This window comes from Phyllobates terribilis, unplaced genomic scaffold (genome assembly GCF_046119375.1).
Source record: "Phyllobates terribilis strain yellow unplaced genomic scaffold, ASM4611937v1 Scaffold_5__5_contigs__length_657084704, whole genome shotgun sequence".
NCBI classification, from domain to species: Eukaryota; Metazoa; Chordata; class Amphibia; order Anura; family Dendrobatidae; genus Phyllobates; species Phyllobates terribilis.
Window position 1 is genome coordinate 349,730,221 of NW_027362765.1, and position 25,845 is coordinate 349,756,065.

Here is a 25,845-nt window from a genome sequence, read left to right on the forward strand (position 1 = left end):
GAATCGGATCATCACACCAACATGACACTCGGATCAGGGTCTGACAACACAGGCCCGACTGACAACACACGCCCGTCTGACAACACACGCCTGTCTGACAACACAGGCGCTGCAGCTGATCGGATGTGGTCGGGCGTCCTCCTGGTCACCAGCATTCGGTCAGTCAGGGGCTGTAGTTGTAGGAGCTGCAGCTGATCGGTTGTGGTGGGGAGTCCTTCCGGTCACCAGCATTCGGTCAGTCTGGGGCTGTAGTTGTAGGAGCTGCAGCTGATCGGTTGTGGTGGGGAGTCCTTCCGGTCACCAGCATTCGGTCAGTCAGGGGCTCTAGTTGTAGGCGCTGCAGCTTTCCGAATGTGGCAGGGCGTCCTTCCGGTCACCAGCAATCGGTCAGTCTGAGGCTGTAGTTATAGGCACTGCAGCTGATCGGATGTGGTGAGGCGTCCTCCTGGTCACCAGCATTCGGTCAGTCAGGGGCTGTAGTTGTAGGCGCTGCAGCTGATCGGATGTGGTCGGGCGTCCTCCTGGTCACCAGCATTCGGTCAGTCAGGGGCTGTAGTTGTAGGCGCTGCAGCTGATCGGTTGTGGTGGGGCCTCCTCCTGGTCACCAGCATTCGGTCAGTCAGGGTCTGTAGTTGTAGGCGCTGCAGCTGATCGGATGTGGTGGGGCGTCCTCCCGGTCAGGGGCATTCGGTCAGTCAGGGGCTCTAGCTGTAGGCGCTGCAGCTAATCGGATGTGGTCGGGCATCCTCCCGGTCACCAGCATTCGGTCAGTAAGGGGCTCTAGTTGTAGGCGCTGCAGCTGATTGGATGTGGTCGGGCATCCTCCTGGTCACCAGCATTCGGTCAGTCAGGGGCTCTAGCTGTAGGCGCTGCAGCTGATCAGATATGGTGGGGCGTCCTCCCGGTCACCAGCATTCGGTCAGTAAGGGGCTCTAGTTGTAGGCACTGCAGCTGATTGGATGTGGTGGGGCGTCTTCCCGATCACCAGCATTCGGTCAGTCAGGGGCTCTAGTTGTAGGCGCTGCAGCTTTCCGAATGTGGCAGGGCGTCCTTCCGGTCACCAGCATTCGGTCAGTCTGGGGCTGTAGTTATAGGCACTGCAGCTGATCGGATGTGGTGAGGCGTTCTTCCGGTCAGGGGCATTCGGTCGGTCAGGGGCTCTAGTTGTAGGCACTGCAGCTGATCGGATGTGGTCGGGCGTCCTCCTGGTCACCAGCATTCGGTCAGTCAGGGGCTGTAGTTATAGGCACTGCAGCTGATCGGATGTGGTGAGGCGTCCTTCCGGTCAGGGGCATTCGGTCGGTCAGGGACTCTAGTTGTAGGCACTGCAGCTGATCGGATGTGGTCGGGCGTCTTCCCCATCACCAGCATTCGGTCAGTAAGGGGCTCTAGTTGTAGGCGCTGCAGCTGATCAGATGTGGTGGGGCGTCCTCCCGGTCACAAGCATTCGGTCAGTCAGGGGCTCTAGTTGTAGGCGCTGCAGCTGATCGGATGAGGTCGGGGGAATCTGGCTTTCCGGCACTCACCACGTGCTGCCCTCCGGATCACTGTTACCAAAGGCGCTGAATGACCCATCTTTACGCATGTACAAGAGCTGACGGGCATATCCTGCAAGAAGCGGGACAGGAACCAAAGGGTTAAGAACTAATAAAAAGGAAGACTCCCTAAAGATGGTGCTACCATCACAGAGCTGTGATAGGGCCCCAAAGAGGAGAGTCTGGCCATAAAGGACACCTGTGAGGCCCGAAACATGGGCTCCAGATAACAGGAGCGTGCACTCACCCTTCTCCAAATAACAGGAGTGTGCACTCACCCTTCTCCAAATAACAGGAGCGTGCACTCACCCTTCTCCAAATAACAGGAGCGTGCACTCACCCTTCTCCAAATAACAGGAGCGTGCACTCACCCTTCTCCAAATAACAGGAGCGTGCACTCACCCTTCTCCAAATAACAGGAGCGTGCACTCACCCTTCTCCAAATAACAGGAGCGTGCACTCACCCTTCTCCAAATAACCGGAGCGTGCACTCACCCTTCTCCAAATAACAGGAGCGTGCACTCACCCTTCTCCAAATAACCGGAGCGTGCACTCACCCTTCTCCAAATAACCGGAGCGTGCACTCACCCTTCTCCATATAATAGGAGCGTGCACTCACCCTTCTCCACATAACAGGAGCGTGCACTCACCCTTCTCCACATAACAGGAGCGTGCACTCACCCTTCTCCACATAACAGGAGCGTGCACTCACCCTTCTCCACATAACAGGAGCGTGCACTCACCCTTCTCCACATAACAGGAGCGTGCACTCACCCTTCTCCACATAACAGGAGCGTGCACTCACCCTTCTCCACATAACAGGAGCGTGCACTCACCCTTCTCCACATAACAGGAGCGTGCACTCACCCTTCTCCACATAACAGGAGCGTGCACTCACCCTTCTACACATAACAGCAGCGTGCACTCACCCTTCTCCATATAATAGGAGCATGCACTCACCCTTCTCCACATAACAGGAGCGTGTGTGGCATCCCAGAGGGTCTGGTTGCCACAGTGGTATTGCTTCCCTCAAAAGAAGTAATGCCATGTCTAGAGGCAAGCAGGGGTTTCCTGGTCAGGAACATAACACATGCAACACTTCCTGGCTCTAGACCAGCAAGGGGAGGACCCTCCCCTTGGTAACTGGATCTGGAGGCGTGGTTAATTTAGCTTAGTGCAGGGAGATGAGTTTAGGACATCTAAGAGAGAGGAGCCAGGGACTGGAGCTGGAGATAGCTCGTCCTAGCCAGAATACACAGAGAACCGGACACCGGAGTCCGAGGCTGTGGGGGATTCTAGACCCAGCAGCAGATACCGCAGGGCAGGAGATTGCAGGTCTCCTGGCCCCATCAGACGCCCGGAGGCTCAGCAGCACCGAGGGACCAGCACCGCCACGGAGTAGTGAAGCATCCACAAGGCCCGAGCTGCCAGCCATACGGGTGAGCACCGCACGTTACACTCAGGGACGTGAGCTACAACACAGCTACAAGAAGAATAGCCAAAGAGAATAGTGAGCACAGCAGGCCTACAACTCCACCTGGCCAGGAGGACTCTATGCTTGCTCCCAGGCTGACCGGACTCTTACTTCTAGCCAGTACTCCAGTCCAGGCCTGTCTAATTGCTACCAGTAAAGACCCTGGGACTGCACTATACGGACTCTGTGGTTATTTCTGCACCGTGACACCCTGCACAACCACCATCATCCACACACACTGCTCTGAAGCTACGCTCTTCCTGTGGGGAGTTATACCACCCTTGCTGCTATACCACCGGCTTCAGAGGACTGTTCCGCAGCGGCGGTCTCATTAGCCGCACTCCACAGGTGGAGTAGTCGGACATTATAAAACCCATATATACAAATTACCCTTGGACTGACCGCCCTGGGTCACGGACCGGGTCACCGCCACAGTGACTACAACCCCCAGCATCTACCGGCCCAGCAGCGGGTACCCCACGGCCCAGGAGGCGCGTCAACTTTGGCGTAGTCGGCAGGATTTCGTGCCCGTTACCACCGGGTACTGTGCGCCTTCACGAACTGTGTCACATACCGTGGCGAAGTTTCCCACCAATTGCCGCTGTTTTCCGCCATTGTCCGCCATTTCCAGGTCGCCGTGCGGGAAGAAGAGGGGCGTAACCGCTGGAAGCGCGCGAAGCCCAAGCCCCGCCTCACGCACTGACACAGCGCCAGGTCCTGGAAGGAGCCCCGGCGAGCGCTGACGTCAGACGCGTGCGACGCCAGGTCCTCGACGGAGACCATCGCCTGCAGAACTGCGGCCTACGGAAGAAAAGTGAAAGAAGGTAGGCCACGGTTCACTAGGGGGGAGGAAGACGCCCAATATGGAGGGAACTTCAGGCGCTGCCGCTGCCGTGGTAATGCCATTCTCCATGCCATATATACCATGGGAGGCGTGGTTGCCCCAGTACTCAGGAGAGTCGCACACCCTGAATGATTTTGAGGAAAGACTACGCAGTTTGTTTAAAGTGTACCCCCTGTCCGAGGAGCAGAAAGTCACCATCCTCATAGGCCAGCTAATCGGTGCGGCCCAGAGAGAGGTGAAGTCCTGGCCGGGCAGGGACAGCGGCACTGTAAAAGAGATACTGGCCGCCTAAAGGACACTTTTGACACCCGTACTACAGTTGAGATAAAAATGAAGTTTTACGGGTGCAAACAACGGGCGCAGGACAGTGTACGGGACTATGCTTTAAACCTGCAGGAGGCGCTGAGGGCCATCAAACAGGTAGACCCCGACAGTGTGCGAGACGAGGACAGACTGTTAACTGAGCAGTTTATTGAGGGTCTACTGTCCAGCGCCCACCAGACACAGCTGCGCATTATGGCTCTGCAAAACCCTGACTTGGACTTTGCACAATTTAAAGACAGAGCCATCCGGGTGCTGCGAGAATCAACACCAGGTGGCGCTACAGCTCACCGGCGCCCAGCTATCACCTACCACCAGGAGGTGGCACCCTTTTCCCCAGAGCTTGTAGGGGCTGATGCACAGACTCTAGACAATGCCCCGTCTACAGACCTGCACCTTCAGGTCCAGGAGCTGACTAAAAGTGTAGCTGCACTAACCAAAACTGTACAGTCCATGCAGGTGTCTCCCCAAGGAAAAGATCCAGCTGGCTTCCAGTCCGGAGGACGTCCCGTGGCAATGACAGAGGAGGATTCAACCAACCAGAGGGAGGAACAGCGACCGCTACGACCAAGACGGACAACCCATCTGCCGCCGCTGTCACAAAACAGGACATTATGCAAGGTACTGTAATTTAAACGAGCAAAACCTGGGGCAGAGGGCCAACCCCCAGGCATAAGACCACCAGGCTCACACAGCTGGGGAGACAAGTATGTGGGGGGACGATCGGTCCTACCTGTCGTGCTTGATGGCATCCCAATGAACGCACTGCTGGACACTGGGTCCCAGGTGACCACTATACCCTACATTCTTTATAAGCGATACTGGACTGATTCGGACATTACCCGCCGTCCAGATGAACGTTTAAGCGTCTATGCCAGCAATGGTCAACCCGTACCTCAGGTGGGGTATAAAGAAGAGACCATAAAGGTTGGCAGAGTAGAGTTGCCATCACAAGGAATGATAATTGTTGACATTGATCGCCGAGAAAGTCATCCTATGATAACCTTAGGCACTAATGTCATTGAAAATTGTCTTGGAGAAATTATTGTCTTGTTGCAGCAGGTCGCAGAGACGGCCAGCTCCAGCCAGCAGCGGGGTCTACAAAGAGAGATCAGAGCCCTGATGAAAAGACAACAGGTAGAGCTGTCCGGTGGTGAGATTGGCAGTGTCAGGATGAGTGACCCGTTCCCCATTGCCATGACCCCTAGGAGCGAAATGTTGATATGGTGCCGGGCAGCAATCGGTCTCCGGGGTAGAGATTACCAGGCCCTGGTAGAGCCCGTATACTCTGACAGTAGGCCCACCATTTTGACAGCCAGGGGGGTGGCTGATGTCCGCCATGGGAGAGTGCCAGTCCGCATCCTAAATATTGGGGAGAAAGAGGTCCATTTGCCCCGGTATGCTACCCTTGCCAAATTATTCACCGTCAGCAACAATTCTATAAAAACAGTGGAACCCTTACCTCCATCCAAACCGGAGGCGGATAATGGCTCCAAGGGACAGATGAAGGATTGGTGTCAAAAGCTACAAGTGGGCACTGACTCCACCCCTCAACACCAAAAACAAGGAGTATACCGGGTGGTTCAGGAGTATGAAAGGGTCTTCAGCAAACACCCGCTCGACTTCGGGCAGGTGAAAGGGGTTCAACACCATATCCCCACGGGAGACCATCCACCCATTAAAGAAAGGTACCGGCCTGTACCGCCCGCACACTACCAAAATGCCAAAGGGATGTTACAGGAGATGAAGGAGGCTGGGGTGATAAGAGATAGTTGTAGCCCCTGGGCAGCTCCATTAGTTCTCGTAAGGAAAAAGGATGGTACAATGAGAATGTGTGTGGACTACAGGCAAATCAACCGCATTACACACAAAGATGCATACCCGCTACCCAGGATAGAGGAGTCACTAGCTGCATTAAGATCTGCTAATTATTTCTCTACTTTGGATCTCACCAGTGGGTATTGGCAGGTTCCTGTAGCAGAGGCGGATAAAGAAAAGACCGCATTTACAACGTCGATGGGCCTCAGCGAGTTCCACTGCATGCCATTCGGGCTCTGCAACGCCCCAGGAACCTTCCAGCGGTTGATGGAGTGCTGTCTAGGACATAAGAACTTCGAGACTGTCCTGCTGTACCTGGATGACGTCATAGTATACTCCAAGTCCTATGAAGATCACCTGAAGCACCTGGCAGAGGTGTTTGAAGCCCTAGCTGGTTTTGGCCTGAAGGTGAAGCCGTCAAAATGCCACCTGTTGAAGCCCAAGGTACAGTACCTAGGTCATGTGGTAAGCGCTGAAGGTGTAGCACCAGACCCTGACAAGGTCACAGTAATCAAGGACTGGCCAAGACCCTCCACTATCAAGGAAGTGCGGCAGTTCTTCGGGTTGGTGGGCTACTATCGAAGAGTTATCCAAGGCTTTACCAAGATGGCGGCACCCATGCAGGACCTCCTAGTAGGCCAGTCCAGGAAGGCCAAAACCCCGAAGCCTCCATTCAAATGGGATAAGCCGGAAGACAAATCCTTCAGCAGGCTGAAGATGGCTCTCCCAGGAGACGAGATCCTGGCCTACCCTGACTATGGCCAACCCTTCATACTCCACAAAAACGTAAGTAACGTGGAACTAGGAGCGGTGCTGTCCCAGATACAGCAAGACAGAGAAAGAGTGATTGCCTATGCCAGCAGGAAGCTCCGGCCCACAGAAAGGAACCCTGAAAATTACAGTTCCTTCAAGTTGGAGTTCCTTGCCGTAGTCTGGGCTGTGACAGAGTGCTTCAAGCATTATCTCGCCTCCTCCAAATCCACAGTCTTCACGGATAATAACCCGCTGACGCACCTGGACACTGCAAAACTTGGTGCCCTGGAACAAAGATGGATGGCCCGACTGTCTAATTATGAGTTCACCATCAAGTACCGGGCTGGGCGCAAGAATGCAAATGCCGACGCGCTGTCCAGGATGCCTAACTTGCCAGATGGGGGAGAAGACCCGGAAGAGCTGGAGGAGATAGAGATCCCTGCTTTCCACCGTCATGGAGTAACCCAGTGCTCCCATTGTGTGAAGAACAGGTGCTACACCAACAGAGAGGCCAGGTTCAATCCATTGCCCCACCATGGATGGGCAGAGACACAAGATAGTGACCCGGCTGTCCGCCTAGTCAAGGAGTTGCTGACACGAGCTGACTCGTACCCTGATCCAGATGCTCCAGAGGAGACCAAACAATTGTGGAAGGAGAAGGGCAAGCTATTCATCTATGAAGGGAAGCGGTGTCGAAGAGCCATCAACTCCCGGCCACATGAATTGGTCTGGCAGGTGGTAGTCCCGAGGCGGGATGCGTCAATGGTCTTGGAAGCGTACCACGATGGAGCAGGACTCTTCGGCTGGAAGAAGTTGGAAGTCCTGCTACGTGAACGGTTCTACTGGGCTGGCATGAGGAAAGCAATCGAGAGGTGGTGTCGAGAATGCGGACCATGCAACCTGAGGCGAAAAGACCGTGACAGCCAGAGGGCTCCCCTGCAGCCCATAATCACCAAACAGCCACTTGAACTGGTAGCCTTGGACCACGTGAAGCTAGCCCCAAGCAGGTCAGGCTATGTCTACGCTCTCACCATTGTAGACCACTTCTCTCAGTTCCTGGTAGTAGTGCCAGTAAAGGACCAGACGGCTCAGACAGCAGCCAAAGCATTCCTACAGCACTTCTGTCGCCCGCACGGTTACCCAGAATGTGTGCTTACTGACCAAGGTCCAGCCTTCGAAGCGGAGGTGTTCCAGGAATTCTGCAACCTGTACGGCTGCAAGAAAATCAGGACAACGCCATACCACCCACAAACCAACGGGTTGTGTGAGAAGATGAACCAGGTGGTGATAGACCTGCTGAAGACGTTGCCCCTTGAGGAACGCAGCCTGTGGCCAGAAAAGCTACCAGATCTGGTGGACCTCTATAACCATATCCCAGTAAACTCTACCAACTGCACACCTGCTTACCTGATGAGAGCAAGACATGGTAAGCTGCCCATCGACCTGGACATGGGAGTCTTAACACCAGAGACGGCCTCACCAGATGCAGATTGGGACACTGAGCGGCAACAACAATACCGCAAAGTGTGAGAGAGTGTTGAAAGAAGTCTGTCCCAAGCAAGACAAAGACAAGAGAAGACTTACAATCAACACACACCTGCTGTTCCATTGTCACCTGGAGAGCAAGTCCTTAAGAGAAAGAGGCGACTCCACAAATTGGATGACCAGTGGGAGGTAGAGTCATACACCATCCTACCCTCGAGTTATGATAACACCAAGGTGTGCCTCATTAGTAAGGATGGAGGAGAAACATCAGCCACAGTTTCAAGAGACCACTTGAAGAAATGTCCCGAGCAACTGCAACACCCTAAGGAAGACCAAGATAGCCCTCAACCCACAGAGGAAGTGGAAGAAATGGTCAAAACAGTACAGTAAGCTGCAGAAGTCCTAGAAGGGTTGGAAGAACAGTTGGCCCCGGAGGCAGAAGTTTCCCCATCAGCAGACCAGGAGAATCTACCCTCTGCTAGTAGCGAACCTGTCGTACCCACGGTAAGCCAAAGGATCCGTAGGAAGTTGCCCAACCTACCAGTGTCACCTCAAAATACTAGCAATGCAGTTCACACTGAACCCACCACACCAGGGGTAGACACAAGGGACCAGGGTAGAGCAGTGACGGATAGTGTACTCCGTAGATCCACCAGAAGTACAAGAGGTCAGCCCCCTGCCCGTTGGAGAATTTAAAATGCAAAGTTTAAAGTATAGAAAAAATTTGAAATGTATGCTGTACATAGTTACCCGTAAGGGTATGCCAGAGACATTGCTGATTTGAAAAAAATGTTTAATGTGTGTTTTTCCAGTTACCCGAAAAGGGTCCAAAGACTTTTGGTTATGGAAGGGGAATAATCAAAGAACTCTCCATTGTAAATAGTGGCACTTGTTAAAGTGCCCCTTATTGAAAAACCACTGAACAAAAACCCGTTGGAGGTGGCCAAAGACGTGGTCCAGCACTTGGATCATCTATGCCCTGCAGCCACCCCAGGGCCTCCGTGGAAGGTTTTGGACGGGTCCCTCAAATTACATCTTGTTTCAGTGGAATGGACACCTGTGTAGCGTCGGCGTCCCTGCCTCCTGCTAGGCAGGGACGCTGTTCCCCTCACCTCTCTGCTCCGTGCCCGTCGTCTTCCTCCCGCTCTGCTGGCAGTGCTCGCTCCTTCCCGGCCACTGTACTTAGGGCGCGCGCGCGCTCCCCCTCTCTTAAAGGGGCCGCGCGCGCCGTCCTAAGGAGTCCCCGGCCAATGGCCGGAGGACCTCTCCATATATAAGGCACCTCCTCCAAAATGGAGGTGCCCGAGCAATGTTGTTGCATAGCCTATCACTCTGCTTCAGCCCTCAGGTCCAGTTACCAGATACCTGCCAGTTACCTGCCAGTTACCTGTTTGATACCTCCCTGATACGTGTCTATCTGCTGACATTCCTGCGGTCTGACAGTCTGCCTACCAGCCCTGCCAGTCTGTCTATGGATCCGTCTGCCCGCTCACCTGGGAGCGCTCACCTGCTACCTGCCCGCTAGCCTACCTGGAGGCTCTGCCGTCACGTGCTGTGACCACCTGCCCGTCCAGAGACTCTTACCCGCTCACCTGGGAGCGCTCACCTGCTACCTGCTTGCTAGCCTATCTGGAGGCTCCGCCGTCACGTGCTGTGACCACCTGCCTGTCCAGAGACTCCTGCCCGCTCACCTGGGAGCGTCCACCTGCTACCTGCCTGTTAGCCTACCTGGAGGCTCTGCCGTCACGTGCTGTGACCACCTGCCCGTCCAGAGACTCTTGCCCGCTCACCTGGGAGCGTCCACCTGCTACCTGCCTGTTAGCCTACCTGGAGGCTCTGCCGTCACTTGCTGTGACCACCTGCCTGTCCAGAGACTCTCGCTCGCTCACCTGGGAGCGTCCACTTGCTACCTGCCTGCTAGCCTACCTGGAGGCTCAGCCGTCACTTGCTGTGACCACCTGTCTGTCCAGAGACTCTTGCCCGCTCACCTGGGAGCGTCCACCTGCTACCTGCCTGCTAGCCTACCTGGAGGCTTAGCCGTCACTTGCCGTGACCACCCGCCTGTCAAGAGACTGTCCCCGTCACTTGCCGTGACCACCCGCCTGTCAAGAGACTGTCCCCGTCACTTGCCGTGACCTCCTGCCCTCTTACCCAGAGACTGTCCCCGTCACTAGCCGTGACTACCTGCCCGCCTTCCCTGGGAGCCACCCGCTTCCTTACAAGGACTGCCCCTTTGTATAGTTGCTCAGAGGTTCCACCTCCCAGACCCGTTACAACCTGGTTGCAGATTATACTGTAGCCTATCAAGGACTGTAATGTTTGTAAATATTCTAATGTGCCTGCTATTGTTAATGCTATTGTTACTTTTGAAAAATATGTTCAGTCCCGGAGTACTGAAGTTTATTAGGGAGGAATGTGGCACCCCAAGGGTCTGGTTGCCACAGTGGTATTGCTTCCCTCAAAAGAAGTAATGCCACGTCTGGAGGCAAGCAGGGGTTTCCTGGTCAGGAACACTATACATGCAACACTTCCTGGCTCCAGGCCAGCAAGGGGAGGACCCTCCTCTTGGCAACTGGATCTGGAGGCGGGGTTAGTTTAGCTTAGTGCAGAGAGTTGAGTTTAGGACATCGAAGAGAGAGGAGCCAGGGACTGGAGCTGGAGATAGCTTGTCCTAGCTGAGTTACACAGAGAACCGGACACTGGAGTCCGAGGCTGTGGGACCCTTCAGGCCCAGCAGCAGATACCGTAGGGCAGGAGATTGCAGGTCTCCTGGCCCCATCAGACGCCCGGAGGCTCAGCAGCACCGAGGGACCAGAACCGCCACGGAGGAGCGACGCATGAGTAAGGCCCGGGCAACCAGCCATACGGGTGAGCACAGCACGTTACACTCAGGGATGTGGGCAACAACGCAGCTACAAGCAGAATAGCCAAAGAGAATAGTGAGCACAGCAGGCGTACAACTCCACCTGGCCAGGAGGACTCTATGCTTGCTCCCAGGCTGACCAGACTCTTACTTCTAGCCAGTACTCCAGTCCAGGCCTGTCTAATTGCTACCAGTAAAGACCCTGGGACTGCACTATACGGACTCTGTGGTTATTTCTGCACCGCGACACCCTGCACAACCACCATCATCTACACACACTGCCCTGAAGCTACACTCTTCCTGTGGGGAGTTATACTACCCTTGCTGCTATACCACCAGCTTCAGAGGACTGTTCCGCAGCGGCGGCCTCATTAGTCGCACTCCACAGGTGGCGTAGTTGGACATTATAAAACCCATATATACAAATTACTGGGTCACCGCCACAGTGACTATAACCCCTAGCATCTACCGGCCCGGCATCGGGTACCCCACGGCCAAGGGGGCGCGTCCGTGCACTCACCCTTCTCCACATAATAGGAGCGTGCACTCACCCTTCTCCACATAACAGGAGCGTGCACTCACCCTTCTCCACATAACAGGAGCGTGCACTCACCCTTCTCCACATATCACTGGAGCGTGCACTCACCCTTCTCCACATAACAGGAGCGTGCACTCACCCTTCTCCATATCACTGGAGCGTGCACTCACCCTTCTCCAGCATATCTTTGCCTTTTGCCAGGACGGTCGGGTTCAGCTGATCTGACGCCTGCAGATACGTGAGAATGAAGACATTTGGGGCAAAGAGAACCATGTTCTGCTCTCCGCAGCCGTACGACATGGCCAGGAGGTTTCCGATGTTACTCAACGACGGCCCCAAGATGTCGCCTGAAAAATACGAAGACGAAGCAAAGGGTAAATGGAGAAAGATATATTCTCCACAGAAATCCAAAACCTGGGATAAATGGCCGCGGCAGCAGGAGGTGGAGGCCATGGGGAGGCAGCAGGAGGTGGAGGCCGCAGAGACACGGCAGGAGGTGGAGGCCGCGGGGACGCGGCAGGGGGTGGAGGCCGCGGGGACGCGGCAGGGGGTGGAGGCCGCAGGGACACAGCAAGAGGTGGAGACCGAGGGGACGCAGCACGGACACAAGCACTGTGGGGTCGTCCCCATCCAGGACTCGTGTACAGCATCTCTCTATGGAGGAGTGGAAATATATGTAGTGTGCACTGAGTAACATTGGGGGCGCTGCGGGGAAGTAAACATTCACTACCAGATTCCCCTACAGATCACATCTGATCTCTGGTTCCAGCTGCAGGAATCTCTGCGATGAGCCCATCAAGACGAGAGCCACCATAAGATCAGACAGATCCTCGCCCTGAGCCTGCACTCACCGCAGACGCTGATGACGGCTTTCTCTGACCCTGGGACATACGAGGACGGGAGCTGGAACCTGAGCGCCTCCGACACCGGACCACCTGAACATGCAGAAGAGTCAGAGCAGTCAGTAGAGAAGAGACATTGCACTGCACACAGTGACTGCACAGGAGGAGGAAGAGACTGCACACAGTGACTGCACAGGAGGAGGAGACTGCACACAGTGACTGCACAGGAGGAGGAAGAGACTGCACACAGTGACTGCACAGGAGGAGGAAGAGACTGCACACAGTGACTGCACAGGAGGAGGAGGAGACTGCACACAGTGACTGCACAGGAGGAGGAGGAGACTGCACACAGTGACTGCACAGGAGGAGGAGGAGACTGCACACAGTGACTGCACAGGAGGAGGAGGAGACTGCACACAGTGACTGCACAGGAGGAGGAGGAGACTGCACACAGTGACTGCACAGGAGGAGGAGACTGCACACAGTGACTGCACAGGAGGAGGAGACTGCACACTGTGACTGCACAGGAGGAGGAGACTGCACACGAGGAGGGGACTGCAGACAGTGACTGCAGAGGAGGAGGAGACTGCACACAGTGACTGCAGAGGAGGAGGAGACTGCACACAGTGACTGCAGAGGAGGAGGAGACTGCACACAGTGACTGCAGAGGAGGAGGAGACTGCACACAGTGACTGCACAGGAGGAGGAGGAGACTGCACACAGTGACTGCACAGGAGGAGGAGGAGACTGCACACAGTGACTGCACAGGAGGAGGAGGAGACTGCACACAGTGACTGCACAGGAGGAGGAGACTGCACACAGTGACTGCACAGGAGGAGGAGACTGCACACAGTGACTGCACAGGAGGAGGAGGAGACTGCACACAGTGCACAGGAGGAGGAGACTGCACACAGTGACTGCACAGGAGGAGGAGACTGCACACAGTGACTGCACAGGAGGAGGAGACTGCACACAGTGACTGCAGAGGAGGAGGAGACTGCACACAGTGACTGCATAGAAGGAGGAGACTGCACACAGTGATTGCACAGGAGGAGGAGACTGCACACAGTGACTGCACAGGAGGAGGAGACTGCACACAGTGACTGCACAAGAGGAGGAGACTGCACACAGTGACTGCACAGGAGGAGGAGACTGCACACAGTGACTGCACAAGAGGAGGAGACTACACACAGTGACTGCACCGGAGGAGGAGACTGCACACAGTGACTGCACAAGAGGAGGAGACTGCACACAGTGAATGCACAGGAGGAGGAAGAGACTGCACACAGTGACTGCACAGGAGGAGGAGACTGCACATAGTGACTGCACAAGAGGAGGAGACTGCACAGGAGGAGGAGACTGTACACAGTGACAGCACAGGAGGAGGCGACTGCACAGGAGGAGGAGACTGCACACAGTTACTGCACAGGAGGAGGAGACTGCACAGGAGGAGGAGACTGCACACAGTAGCTGCACAGGAGGAGGAGACAGCACAGGAGGAGGAGACTGCACACACTAACTGCAAAGAAGGAGGAGCAGTATGCATACAGTGACTTCACAGGAGGAGACTGCACACAGTAACTGCACAGGAGTAGGAGACTGCACACAGTGACTGCACAGGAGGAGGAGATTGCACAGGAGGAGGAGACTGCACACAGTGACTGCACAGGAGGAGGAGACTGCACACAGTGACTGCACAGGAGGAGGAGACTGCACACAGTGACTGCACAGGAGGAGGAGACTGCACACAGTGATTGCATAGAAGGAGGAGACTGCACACAGTGACTGCATAGAAGGAGGAGACTGCACACAGTGACTGCATAGAAGGAGGAGACTGCACACAGTGATTGCATAGAAGGAGGAGACTGCACACAGTGACTGCATAGAAGGAGGAGACTGCACACAGTGACTGCATAGAAGGAGGAGACTGCACACAGTGACTGCACAGAAGGAGGAGACTGCACACAGTGACTGCACAGGAGGAGGAGACTGCACACAGTGACTGCACAGGAGGAGGAAGAGACTGCACACAGTGACTGCACAGGAGGAGGAAGAAACTGCACACAGTGACTGCACAGGAGGCGGGACGGCACACAGTGACTGCACAGGAGGAGGGGACGGCACACAGTGACTGCACAGGAGGAGGGGACGGCACACAGTGACTGCACAGGAGGAGGGGACGGCACACAGTGACTGCATAGAAGGAGGAGACTGCACACAGTGATTGCACAGGAGGAGGAGACTGCACACAGTTACTGCACAGGAGGAGGACGACACTGCATACAGTGACTGCACAGGAGGAGGACGACACTGCATACAGTGACTGCACAGGAGGAGGACGACACTGCATACAGTGACTGCACAGGAGGAGGAGACTGCACACAGTGACTGCACAGGAGGAGGAGACTGCACACAGTGACTGCACAGGAGGCGGAGACTGCACACAGTGACTGCACAGGAGGCGGAGACTGCACACAGTGACTGCACAGGAGGCGGAGACTGCACACAGTGACTGCACAGGAGGCGGAGACTGCACACAGTGACTGCACAGGAGGAGGATGACACTGCACACTGTGACTGCACAGGAGGAGGAGACTGCACACAGTGACTGCACAGGAGGAGGAGACTGCACACAGTGACAGCACAGGAGGAGGAAGAGACTGCACACAGTGACTGCACAGGAGGAGGAGACTGCACACAGTGACTGCACAGGAGGAGGAGACTGCACACAGTGATTGCATAGAAGGAGGAGACTGCACACAGTGACTGCATAGAAGGAGGAGACTGCACACAGTGACTGCATAGAAGGAGGAGACTGCACACAGTGACTGCACAGAAGGAGGAGACTGCACACAGTGACTGAACAGGAGGAGGAAGAGACTGCACACAGTGACTGCACAGGAGGAGGAGACTGCACACAGTGACTGCACAGGAGGAAGAGACTGCACACAGTGACTGCACAGGAGGCGGGGACGGCACACAGTGACTGCACAGGAGGAGGGGACGGCACACAGTGACTGCACAGGAGGAGGGGACGGCACACAGTGACTGCACAGGAGGAGGGGACGGCACGCAGTGACTGCATAGAAGGAGGAGACTGCACACAGTGATTGCACAGGAGGAGGAGACTGCACACAGTTACTGCACAGGAGGAGGACGACACTGCATACAGTGACTGCACAGGAGGAGGACGACACTGCATACAGTGACTGCACAGGAGGAGGACGACACTGCATACAGTGACTGCACAGGAGGAGGAGACTGCACACAGTGACTGCACAGGAGGCGGAGACTGCACACAGTGACTGCACAGGAGGCGGAGACTGCACACAGTGACTGCACAGGAGGCGGAGACTGCACACAGTGACTGCACAGGAGGCGGAGACTGCACACAGTGACTGCACAGGAGGAGGATGACACTGCACACTGTGACTGCACAGGAGGAGGAGACTGCACACAGTGACTGCACAGGAGGAGGAGACTGCACACAGTGACAGCACAGGAGGAGGAAGAGACTGCACACAGTGACTGCACAGGAGGAGGAGACTGCACAGAAGGAGGAGACTGCACACAGTGACTGCACAGGAGGAGGGGCGGCACACAGTGACTGCACAGGAGGAGAAGACTGCACACAGTGACTGCACAGGAGGAGGAGACTGCACACAGTGACTGCACAGGAGGAGGGGACGGCACACAGTGACTGCACAGGAGGAGGAGACTGCACACAGTGACTGCACAGGAGGAGGAGACTGCACACAGTGACTGCACAGGAGGAGGGGACGGCACACAGTGACTGCACAGGAGGAGGAGACTGCACACAGTGACTGCATAGAAGGAGGAGACTGCACACAGTGGCTACACAGGAGGAGGAAGAGACTGCACACAGTGACTGCACAGGAGGAGGAAGAGACTGTAGACAGTGACTGCACAGGAGGAGGAGACTGCACACAGTGACTGCACAGGAGGAGGGGACGGCACACAGTGACTGCACAGGAGGAGGGGACGGCACACAGTGACTGCACAGGAGGAGGGGACGGCACACAGTGACTGCACAGAAGGAGGAGACTGCACACAGTGGCTGCACAGGAGGAGGAGACTGCACACAGTGGCTGCACAGGAGGAGGAGACTGCACACAGTGGTTGCACAGGAGGAGGAAGAGACTGCACACAGTGACTGCACAGGAGGAGGAAGAGACTGTAGACAGTGACTGCACAGGAGGAGGAGACTGCACACAGTGACTGCACAGGAGGAGGGGACGGCACACAGTGACTGCACAGGAGGAGGAAGAGACTGTAGACAGTGACTGCATAGAAGGAGGAGACTGCACACAGTGACTGCACAGGAGGAGGGGACTGCACACAGTGACTGCACAGGAGGAGGAGACTGCACACAGTGACTGCACAGGAGGAGGAGACTGCACACAGTGACTGCACAGGAGGAGGGGACTGCACACAGTGACTGCACAGGAGGAGGGGACTGCACACAGTGACTGCACAGGAGGAGGGGACTGCACACAGTGACTGCACAGGAGGAGGAGACTGCACACAGTGACTGCACAGGCGGGAGAAACGTGTAAAAAGAGATTTTCTGCGGATTACCCTCACTGATCAGCAGGGAGTTGTGCGTCTGCTCCACCCCAGTCCCCTCAGCCTGAAAAGAGAAGAAGACATCTTCTGTAATGACGGCTTTTGTCTCTTTTTTGAAGAGCTGATAGCAGGAAGGGCGGCCATATTGATCTTCAGCTTTGAATTGCATTTTCATAACCTGATATTTAGATCTGCGATTACTTGCGAGAAGCTAATGCACAAAACCACTATGGAAGCTGCTACTTATATTCACTGTATGGAGAAAAGTATGTGCCCCCTCCACCGAGGGCAAGGAGACCGGAGGGGGGGTGCGAGGAGCCAGACGATATACTCCAGTGGCTTTTATTACAGGACTGCCTTCCTATGACAATGGTGCTGGAGGTTATACACTGGGGGAGGGGACGGAGGATTTACACCAGGGAAGGGGGCAAGGGTCTGGAGGTTATACACCGGGGTGAGGGAGGTGAGAGGACGGAAGTTATATACCGGAAAGCAGGTGAAGGTCTAGAGCTTATACATCGGGGGGAGGTGAGGGACCGGATGTAATACACTGGGGGGAAGTGAGGGGATGGAGGTTATACACCGGGGAGGGTGGGGGTACGGGGAGCCAGACGATATACTCCAGTGGCTTTTATTACAGGACTGCCTTTGTATGACAATGCTGCTAGAGGTTATACACTGGGGTAGGGGGATGAGGGGAAGGAGGATATACACTGGGGAAGGGGGCAAGGGGCTGTAGGTTATACACTAGGGTGGGGGAGGTGAGGGTCTGGAGGTTATACACCGGGGAGAGGTGAGGGTCTGGAGGTTATACACCGGGGAGAGGTGAGGGTCTGGAGGTTATACACTGGGGAGAGGTGAGGGGAGGGAGGTTATACACCGGGGAGAGGTGAGGGGAGGGAGGTTATACATCGGGGAGAGGTGAGGGTCTGGAGGTTATACACTGGGGAGAGGTGAGGGGACGGAGGTTATACACCGGGGAGAGGTGAGGGTCTGGAGGTTATACACCGGGGAGAGGTGAGGGGAGGGAGGTTATACACCGGGGAGAGGTGAGGGGACGGAGGTTATACACCGGGGAGAGGTGAGGGGACGGAGGTTATACACCGGGGAGAGGTGAGGGGAGGGAGGTTATACACCGGGGAGAGGTGAGGGGAGGGAGGTTATACACCGGGGAGAGGTGAGGGGACGGAGGTTATACACCGGGGAGAGGTGAGGGGACGGAGGTTATACACCGGGGAGAGGTGAGGGGACGGAGGTTATACACCGGGGAGAGGTGAGGGGACGGAGGTTATACACCGGGGAGAGGTGAGGGGAGGGAGGTTATACACCGGGGAGAGGTGAGGGGAGGGAGGTTATACACCGGGGAGAGGTGAGGGGACGGAGGTTATACACCGGGGAGAGGTGAGGGGAGGGAGGTTATACACCGGGGAGAGGTGAGGGGAGGGAGGTTATACATTGGGGAGAGGTTAGGGGAGGGAGGTTATACACCGGGGAGAGGTGAGGGGAGGGAGGTTATACACTGGGGAGAGGTTAGGGGAGGGAGGTTATACACCGGGGAGAGGTGAGGGGAGCGAGGTTATACACTGGGGAGAGGTGAGGGTCTGGAGGTTATACACTGGGGAGAGGTGAGGGGAGGGAGGTTATACACCGGGGAGAGGTGAGGGGAGGGAGGTTATACACCGGGGAGAGGTGAGGGGAGGGAGGTTATACACTGGGGAGAGGTGAGGGGAGAGAGGTTATACACCGGGGAGAGGTGAGGGGAGGGAGGTTATACACCTGGGAGAGGTGAGGGTCTGGAGGTTATACACCGGGGAGAGGTGAGGGTCTGGAGGTTATACACTGGGGAGAGGTGAGGGGAGGGAGGTTATACACCGGGGAGAGGTGAGGGGAGGGAGGTTATACATCGGGGAGAGGTGAGGGTCTGGAGGTTATACACTGGGGAGAGGTGAGGGGAGGGAGGTTATACACCGGGGAGAGGTGAGGGGAGGGAGGTTATACACTGGGGAGAGGTTAGGGGAGCGAGGTTATACACCGGGGAGAGGTGAGGGGAGCGAGGTTATATACCGGGGAGAGGTGAGGGGAGGGAGGTTATACACCGGGGAGAGGTGAGGGGAGGGAGGTTATACACTGGGGAGAGGTGAGGGGAGCGAGGTTATACACCGGGGAGAGGTGAGGGGAGCGAGGTTATACACTGGGGAGAGGTTAGGGGAGCGAGGTTATACACCGGGGAGAGGTGAGGGGAGCGAGGTTATACACCAGGGAGAGGTGAGGGGAGGGAGGTTATACACCGGGGAGAGGTGAGGGGAGGGAGGTTATACATCGGGGGGAGGTGAGGGACCGGATGTAATACACTGGGGGGAAGTGAGGGGATGGAGGTTATACACCGGGGAGGGTGGGGGTACGGGGAGCCAGACGATATACTCCAGTGGCTTTTATTACAGGACTGCCTTTGTATGACAATGCTGCTAGAGGTTATACACTGGGGTAGGGGGATGAGGGGAAGGAGGATATACACTGGGGAAGGGGGCAAGGGGCTGTAGGTTATACACTAGGGTGGGGGAGGTGAGGGTCTGGAGGTTATACACCGGGGAGAGGTGAGGGTCTGGAGGTTATACACCGGGGAGAGGTGAGGGTCTGGAGGTTATACACTGGGGAGAGGTGAGGGGAGGGAGGTTATACACCGGGGAGAGGTGAGGGGAGGGAGGTTATACATCGGGGAGAGGTGAGGGTCTGGAGGTTATACACCGGGGAGAGGTGAGGGGACGGAGGTTATACACCGGGGAGAGGTGAGGGTCTGGAGGTTATACACCGGGGAGAGGTGAGGGTCTGGAGGTTATACACCGGGGAGAGGTGAGGGGACGGAGGTTATACACCGGGGAGAGGTGAGGGGACGGAGGTTATACACCGGGGAGAGGTGAGGGGAGGGAGGTTATACACCGGGGAGAGGTGAGGGGACGGAGGTTATACACCGGGGAGAGGTGAGGGGACGGAGGTTATACACCGGGGAGAGGTGAGGGGACGGAGGTTATACACCGGGGAGAGGTGAGGGGACGGAGGTTATACACCGGGGAGAGGTGAGGGGACGGAGGTTATACACCGGGGAGAGGTGAGGGGAGGGAGGTTATACACCGGGGAGAGGTGAGGGGAGGGAGGTTATACACCGGGGAGAGGTGAGGGGAGGGAGGTTATACACCGGGGAGAGGTGAGGGGAGGGAGGTTATACATTGGGGAGAGGTTAGGGGAGGGAGGTTATACACCGGGGAGAGGTGAGGGGAGGGAGGTTATACACTGGGGAGAGGTGAGGGGAGAGAGGTTATACACCGGGGAGAGGTGAGGGGAGGGAGGTTATACACCTGGGAGAGGTGAGGGTCTGGAGGTTATACACCGGGGAGAGGTGAGGGTCTGGAGGTTATACACTGGGGAGAGGTGAGGGGAGGGAGGTTATACACCGAGGAGAGGTGAGGGGAGGGAGGTTATACATCGGGGAGAGGTGAGGGTCTGGAGGTTATACACTGGGGAGAGGTGAGGGGAGGGAGGTTATACACCGGGGAGAGGTGAGGGGAGGGAGGTTATACACTGGGGAGAGGTTAGGGGAGCGAGGTTATACACCGGGGAGAGGTGAGGGGAGCGAGGTTATATACCGGGGAGAGGTGAGGGGAGGGAGGTTATACACCGGGGAGAGGTGAGGGGAGGGAGGTTATACACTGGGGAGAGGTGAGGGGAGGGAGGTTATACACCGGGGAGAGGTGAGGGGAGCGAGGTTATACACCGGGGAGAGGTTAGGGGAGCGAGGTTATACACCAGGGAGAGGTGAGGGGAGGGAGGTTATACACCAGGGAGAGGTGAGGGGAGGGAGGTTATACACCAGGGAGAGGTGAGGGGAGGGAGGTTATACACCAGGGAGAGGTGAGGGGAGGGAGGTTATACACCGGGGAGAGGTGAGGGGAGGGAGGTTATACACCGGGGAGAGGTGAGGGGAGGGAGGTTATACACCGGGGAGAGGTGAGGGGAGGGAGGTTATACACCGGGGAGAGGTGAGGGTCTGGAGGTTATACACCGGGGAGAGGTGAGGGGAGCGAGGTTATACACCGGGGAGAGGTGAGGGGAGGGAGGTTATACACCGGGGAGAGGTGAGGGGAGCGAGGTTATACACCGGGGAGAGGTGAGGGGAGCGAGGTTATACACCAGGGAGAGGTGAGGGGAGGGAGGTTATACACCAGGGAGAGGTGAGGGGAGGGAGGTTATACACCGGGGAGAGGTGAGGGGAGGGAGGTTATACACCGGGGAGAGGTGAGGGGAGGGAGGTTATACACCGGGGAGAGGTGAGGGGAGGGAGGTTATACACCGGGGAGAGGTGAGGGGAGGGAGGTTATACACCGGGGAGAGGTTAGGGTCTGGAGGTTATACACCGGGGAGAGGTGAGGGGAGCGAGGTTATACACCGGGGAGAGGTGAGGGGAGGGAGGTTATACACCGGGGAGAGGTGAGGGGAGGGAGGTTATACACTGGGGAGAGGTGAGGGGAGGGAGGTTATACACCGGGGAGAGGTGAGGGGAGGGAGGTTATACACCGGGGAGAGGTGAGGGGAGGGAGGTTATACACCGGGGAGAGGTTAGGGTCTGGAGGTTATACACCGGGGAGAGGTGAGGGGAGCGAGGTTATACACCGGGGAGAGGTGAGGGGAGGGAGGTTATACACTGGGGAGAGGTGAGGGTCTGGAGGTTACACACCGGGGAGAGGTGAGGGGACGGAGGTTATACACCAGGGAGAGGTAAGGGGACGTAGGTTATACACCGGGGAGAGGTGAGGGTCTGGAGGTTATACACCGGGGAGAGGTGAGGGGAGGGAGGTTATACACCGGGGAGAGGTGAGGGGACGGAGGTTATACACCGGGGAGAGGTGAGGGGACGGAGGTTATACACTGAGGAGAGGTGAGGGGACGGAGGTTATACACCGGGGTGGGGGGGTGCGAGGAGCCAGATGATATACTCCAGTGGCTTTTATGACAGGACTGCCTTGGTATGATAGTGGGTCTGGAGGTTATACACTAGGGTGGGGGAGGTGAGGGTCTGGAGGGTATACACCGGGGAGAGGTGAGGGTCTGGAGGTTATACACCGGGCAGAGGTAAGGGGACAGAGGTTATACACCGGGGAGAGGTGAGGGTCTGGAGGTTATACACCGGGGAGAGGTGAGGGGACGGAGGTTAAACATTGGGGAGAGGTGAGGGGAGGGAGGTTATACACCGGGGAGAGGTGAGGGTCTGGAGGTTATACACCGGGGAGAGGTGAGGGTCTGGAGGTTATACACCGGGGAGAGGTGAGGGGACGGAGGTTAAACATTGGGGAGAGGTGAGGGTCTGGAGGTTACACACCGGGGATAGGTGAGGGGAGGGAGATTATACACCGGGGAGAGGTGAGGGGAGGGAGGTTATACACCGGGGTGGGGGGGTGCGAGGAGCCAGACGATATACTCCAGTGGCTTTTATTACAGGACTGCCTTGGTATGATAGTGGGGCTGGAGATTATACACTGGGGGTGGGGGAAAGGGCTGGAGGTTAGACATCAGGGGTGAGATTGAGGACGTTATACACCAGTGGGTGGGTGAGGAGCCAGACGGTAGTCTCTGGTGGCTCCTATTACAGGGCCGCTTTGGTATCAGTGACCTTTGCATCACCCGCCATGGAGCCATCTTCGTGGTTGTGGACAGAGCATATACCCCTGGGCTCGAGTACGCAGTAGATATTTGCTTTACCCCTTCCACGATGTAATGAGCCCTCACACCACATGAGGCGCTATGGACAGGTTCATGGTATTTCCGTGTAGTGATTCCCGCCTGGTCTCAGCACACACTGCGGCATTTGCCATAGATAAGTGGCGCCCAATAGGCGGATACATTGCAACAAAGGAACCTGCAAAGATGAAGCCGCTGCTGAAGGGGCTTAATACAGACCAGTGGGCTCCTGGAGAAGCTACAAGTCCCAGCATGCCCGGGCAGCTGGAGGCCACATGATGGAGACGATACTCACATCTGACATCGGTGCCGGCTTCTGTTTAGCCACGCCCATTCACATAAGCCACACCCACATGTGTTCTTGCAGCCGCCCGTCAGTCTTGGCCTCTCCCAGGCGGAGTCTCAGCGCCCCCACACTCACCACCACCAGCACCGTCTTGATCACCACGTCTCTGCGGCCTCTTCTTGGGACCTTCACCTCCTGTCCGTCATACAGATCCGCACTGTTCACGGCTTCAGCGATTATGGTGACGTTCATCTGCCCTGAAGGAGGAGCGAAGTCAGCGACATAATCAGACGGGACGTCATGTGACACAGATCGCGGTATATATCAACCCCGGAGCATACAGCGCGAAGGGGAGGATGGTAACCACCGGGGGGCGGGACTGACAACCTCTCACATGTATACAGGCGGGTTGTCAGCAGTGATAGATGAGGAGCTGGTGCTGCAGTATAAGGGGTGTGGTCTCATATCAGTGATGTCATCACCAGGGGGCGGGGCTGACAACCTCTCACATGTATACAGGCGGGTTGTCAGCAGTGATAGATGAGGAGCTGGTGCTGCAGTATAAGGGGTGTGGTCTCATGTCACTATATCAGTGATGTCATCACCAGGGGGCGGGGCTGACAACCGCTCACATGTATACAGGCGGGTTGTCAGCAGTGATAGATGAGGAGCTGGTGCTGCAGTATAAGGGGTGTGGTCTCATATCAGTGATGTCATCACCAGGGGGCGGGGCTGACAACCTCTCACATGTATACAGGCGGGTTGTCAGCAGTGATAGATGAGGAGCTGGTGCTGCAGTACAAGGGGTGTGGTCTCCTGTCATTATATCAGTGATGTCATCACCAGGGGGCGGGGCTGACAACCTCTCACATGTATACAGGCGGGTTGTCAGCAGTGATAGATGAGGAACTGGTGCTGCAGTATAAGGGGTGTGGTCTCCAGTCATTATATCAGTGATGTCATCACCAGGGGGCGGGGCTGACAACCTCTCACATGTATACAGGCGGGTTGTCAGCAGTGATAGATGAGGAGCTGGTGCTGCAGTATAAGGGGTGTGGTCTCATATCAGTGATGTCATCACCAGGGGGCGGGGCTGACAACCTCTCACATGTATACAGGCGGGTTGTCAGCAGTGATAGATGAGGAGCTGGTGCTGCAGTACAAGGGGTGTGGTCTCATGTCATTATATCAGTGATGTCATCACCGGGGGGTGGGGCTGACAACCTCTCACATGTATACAGGCGGGTTGTCAGCAGTAATAGATGAGGAGCTGGTGCTGCAGTACAAGGGGTGTGGTCTCCTGTCATTATATCAGTGATGTCATCACCAGGGGGCGGGGCTGACAACCTCTCACACATGTATACAGGCGGGTTGTCAGCTCACCTAATATATTTGGAGTTAGATCATAAGAAATTGTCTTCTTTTCCCCTCCGATGAGATAGAACGATTTCTTGCTGTTTTCCTCATTCTTAATTCTGAATTGTTCAGACGACGGTAGAGAGACTTCGATCTGAGCGTGAAACAAGACAGCCAGAGGGTATAATGATAGGAGTGATAGTCTGCAGGCTACTGTCAGCGAGGGAAGCTAATCAGAGTTGCTGATTGGCTGCAGCGGTCACAGGGCACTTGTAGCTGGTGGGATCGCTCAATGTGAGAATACTGAATAGGGTGATGTGGGCACCGTGGATGTCCAATTTCTGGCTCGGTGGGATTTCTACGGGAGCCTTGGCTGCCATAACAGGGGCTCTGGTATCGCTACTGCTGGAGGGGTGGGCGCTGGATGTCACCACTTTGGGGGGCTCTGACTGCGAATCTCTCAGAGATGAATCAGGGTCGCCAACTTGAGTTTTCATTTTTTCTGGACAGTTTATCAAAAATCTCCGACAGACTACTCTTTTTACGGACACATACAGTTGACACCAGCAGTTTCTATCCACTATATATAAAGACACATATGATATTCTTCTCAATATCTGACATGAGATCAGAATAAACCTTTCCCGTTTTAGGACAATTAGGATTTTACCATAATGTTTAATATTTGCCAAATGCCGGAATAATGAGAGAGAAGGTTTAATGCATTTTTATTACTTACTGCAGAGTCAGAAGTTTCCATCCATCTCATTAGTATTTGGTCCCGTTGTCCTTACACTGAATGACTTGGGTCAGACGTTCGGGATCTCCTTCCACAGCTTCTTACAATAGTTGGTGGAATTTGGGCCGATTCCTCCTGACAGATCTGGTGTAACTGATCCAGGTTTGTAGGTCGTCTTGCTCGGCGCTCACAGCCTTTTCAGCTTTGTCCATAAATTTTCTATAGGATTGAGATCAGGGCTTGTGATGGCCGCTCCAAAACATGGACTTTGTTATCCTTAAGATACTTTGTTACCATTTTGGCAGTATGCTTCGGGTCATTGTCCATTAGGAAGACCCATTTCCACTCAAGCTTTAACTTCCTGGCTGATGTCTTGAGATGTTGCTTCAGTATTGCCACATAATCTTCTTTTCTCATGATGCCATCTATTTTGTGAAGTGCACCAGGCCCTCCTGCAGCAAAATAACCCCACAACATGATGCTGCCACCCCCATGTTTCACAGTTGGGATGGTGTTCTTAGGCTTCCGAGCTTCTCCCTTTTTCCTCCAAAAATACCGATGGTTATTATACCCAAAAAGTTCAATTTTGGTTTCATCAGACCACAGGACATGTCTCCAAAAATTAAAGTCTTTGTTCCTGTGTGCATTTGCAAACATTAATCTGGCTTTTTTAT

The 25,845-nt window shown here is 55.6% G+C and overlaps 1 protein-coding gene across 6 annotated transcripts in view; it reads right to left on the reverse strand.

Annotated features, from left to right (window-relative positions):
• The window catches only part of LOC141273167 (alpha-2-macroglobulin-like protein 1), a 607,283-nt gene that overhangs the window by 92,147 nt on the left and 489,291 nt on the right, over positions 1-25,845 (reverse strand). For all 6 annotated transcript variants that reach the window (XM_073684620.1, XM_073684625.1, XM_073684624.1 and 3 more), the window contains 6 exons: positions 24,460-24,586; positions 23,212-23,333; positions 17,073-17,124; positions 12,483-12,566; positions 11,802-11,978; positions 1,527-1,608 (listed from right to left, as the gene is read on the reverse strand). In XM_073684620.1, the coding sequence (XP_073540721.1) occupies positions 1,527-1,608; positions 11,802-11,978; positions 12,483-12,566; positions 17,073-17,124; positions 23,212-23,333; positions 24,460-24,586 (644 nt within the window). The remainder of the gene's footprint in view (positions 1-1,526; positions 1,609-11,801; positions 11,979-12,482; positions 12,567-17,072; positions 17,125-23,211; positions 23,334-24,459; positions 24,587-25,845) is intronic.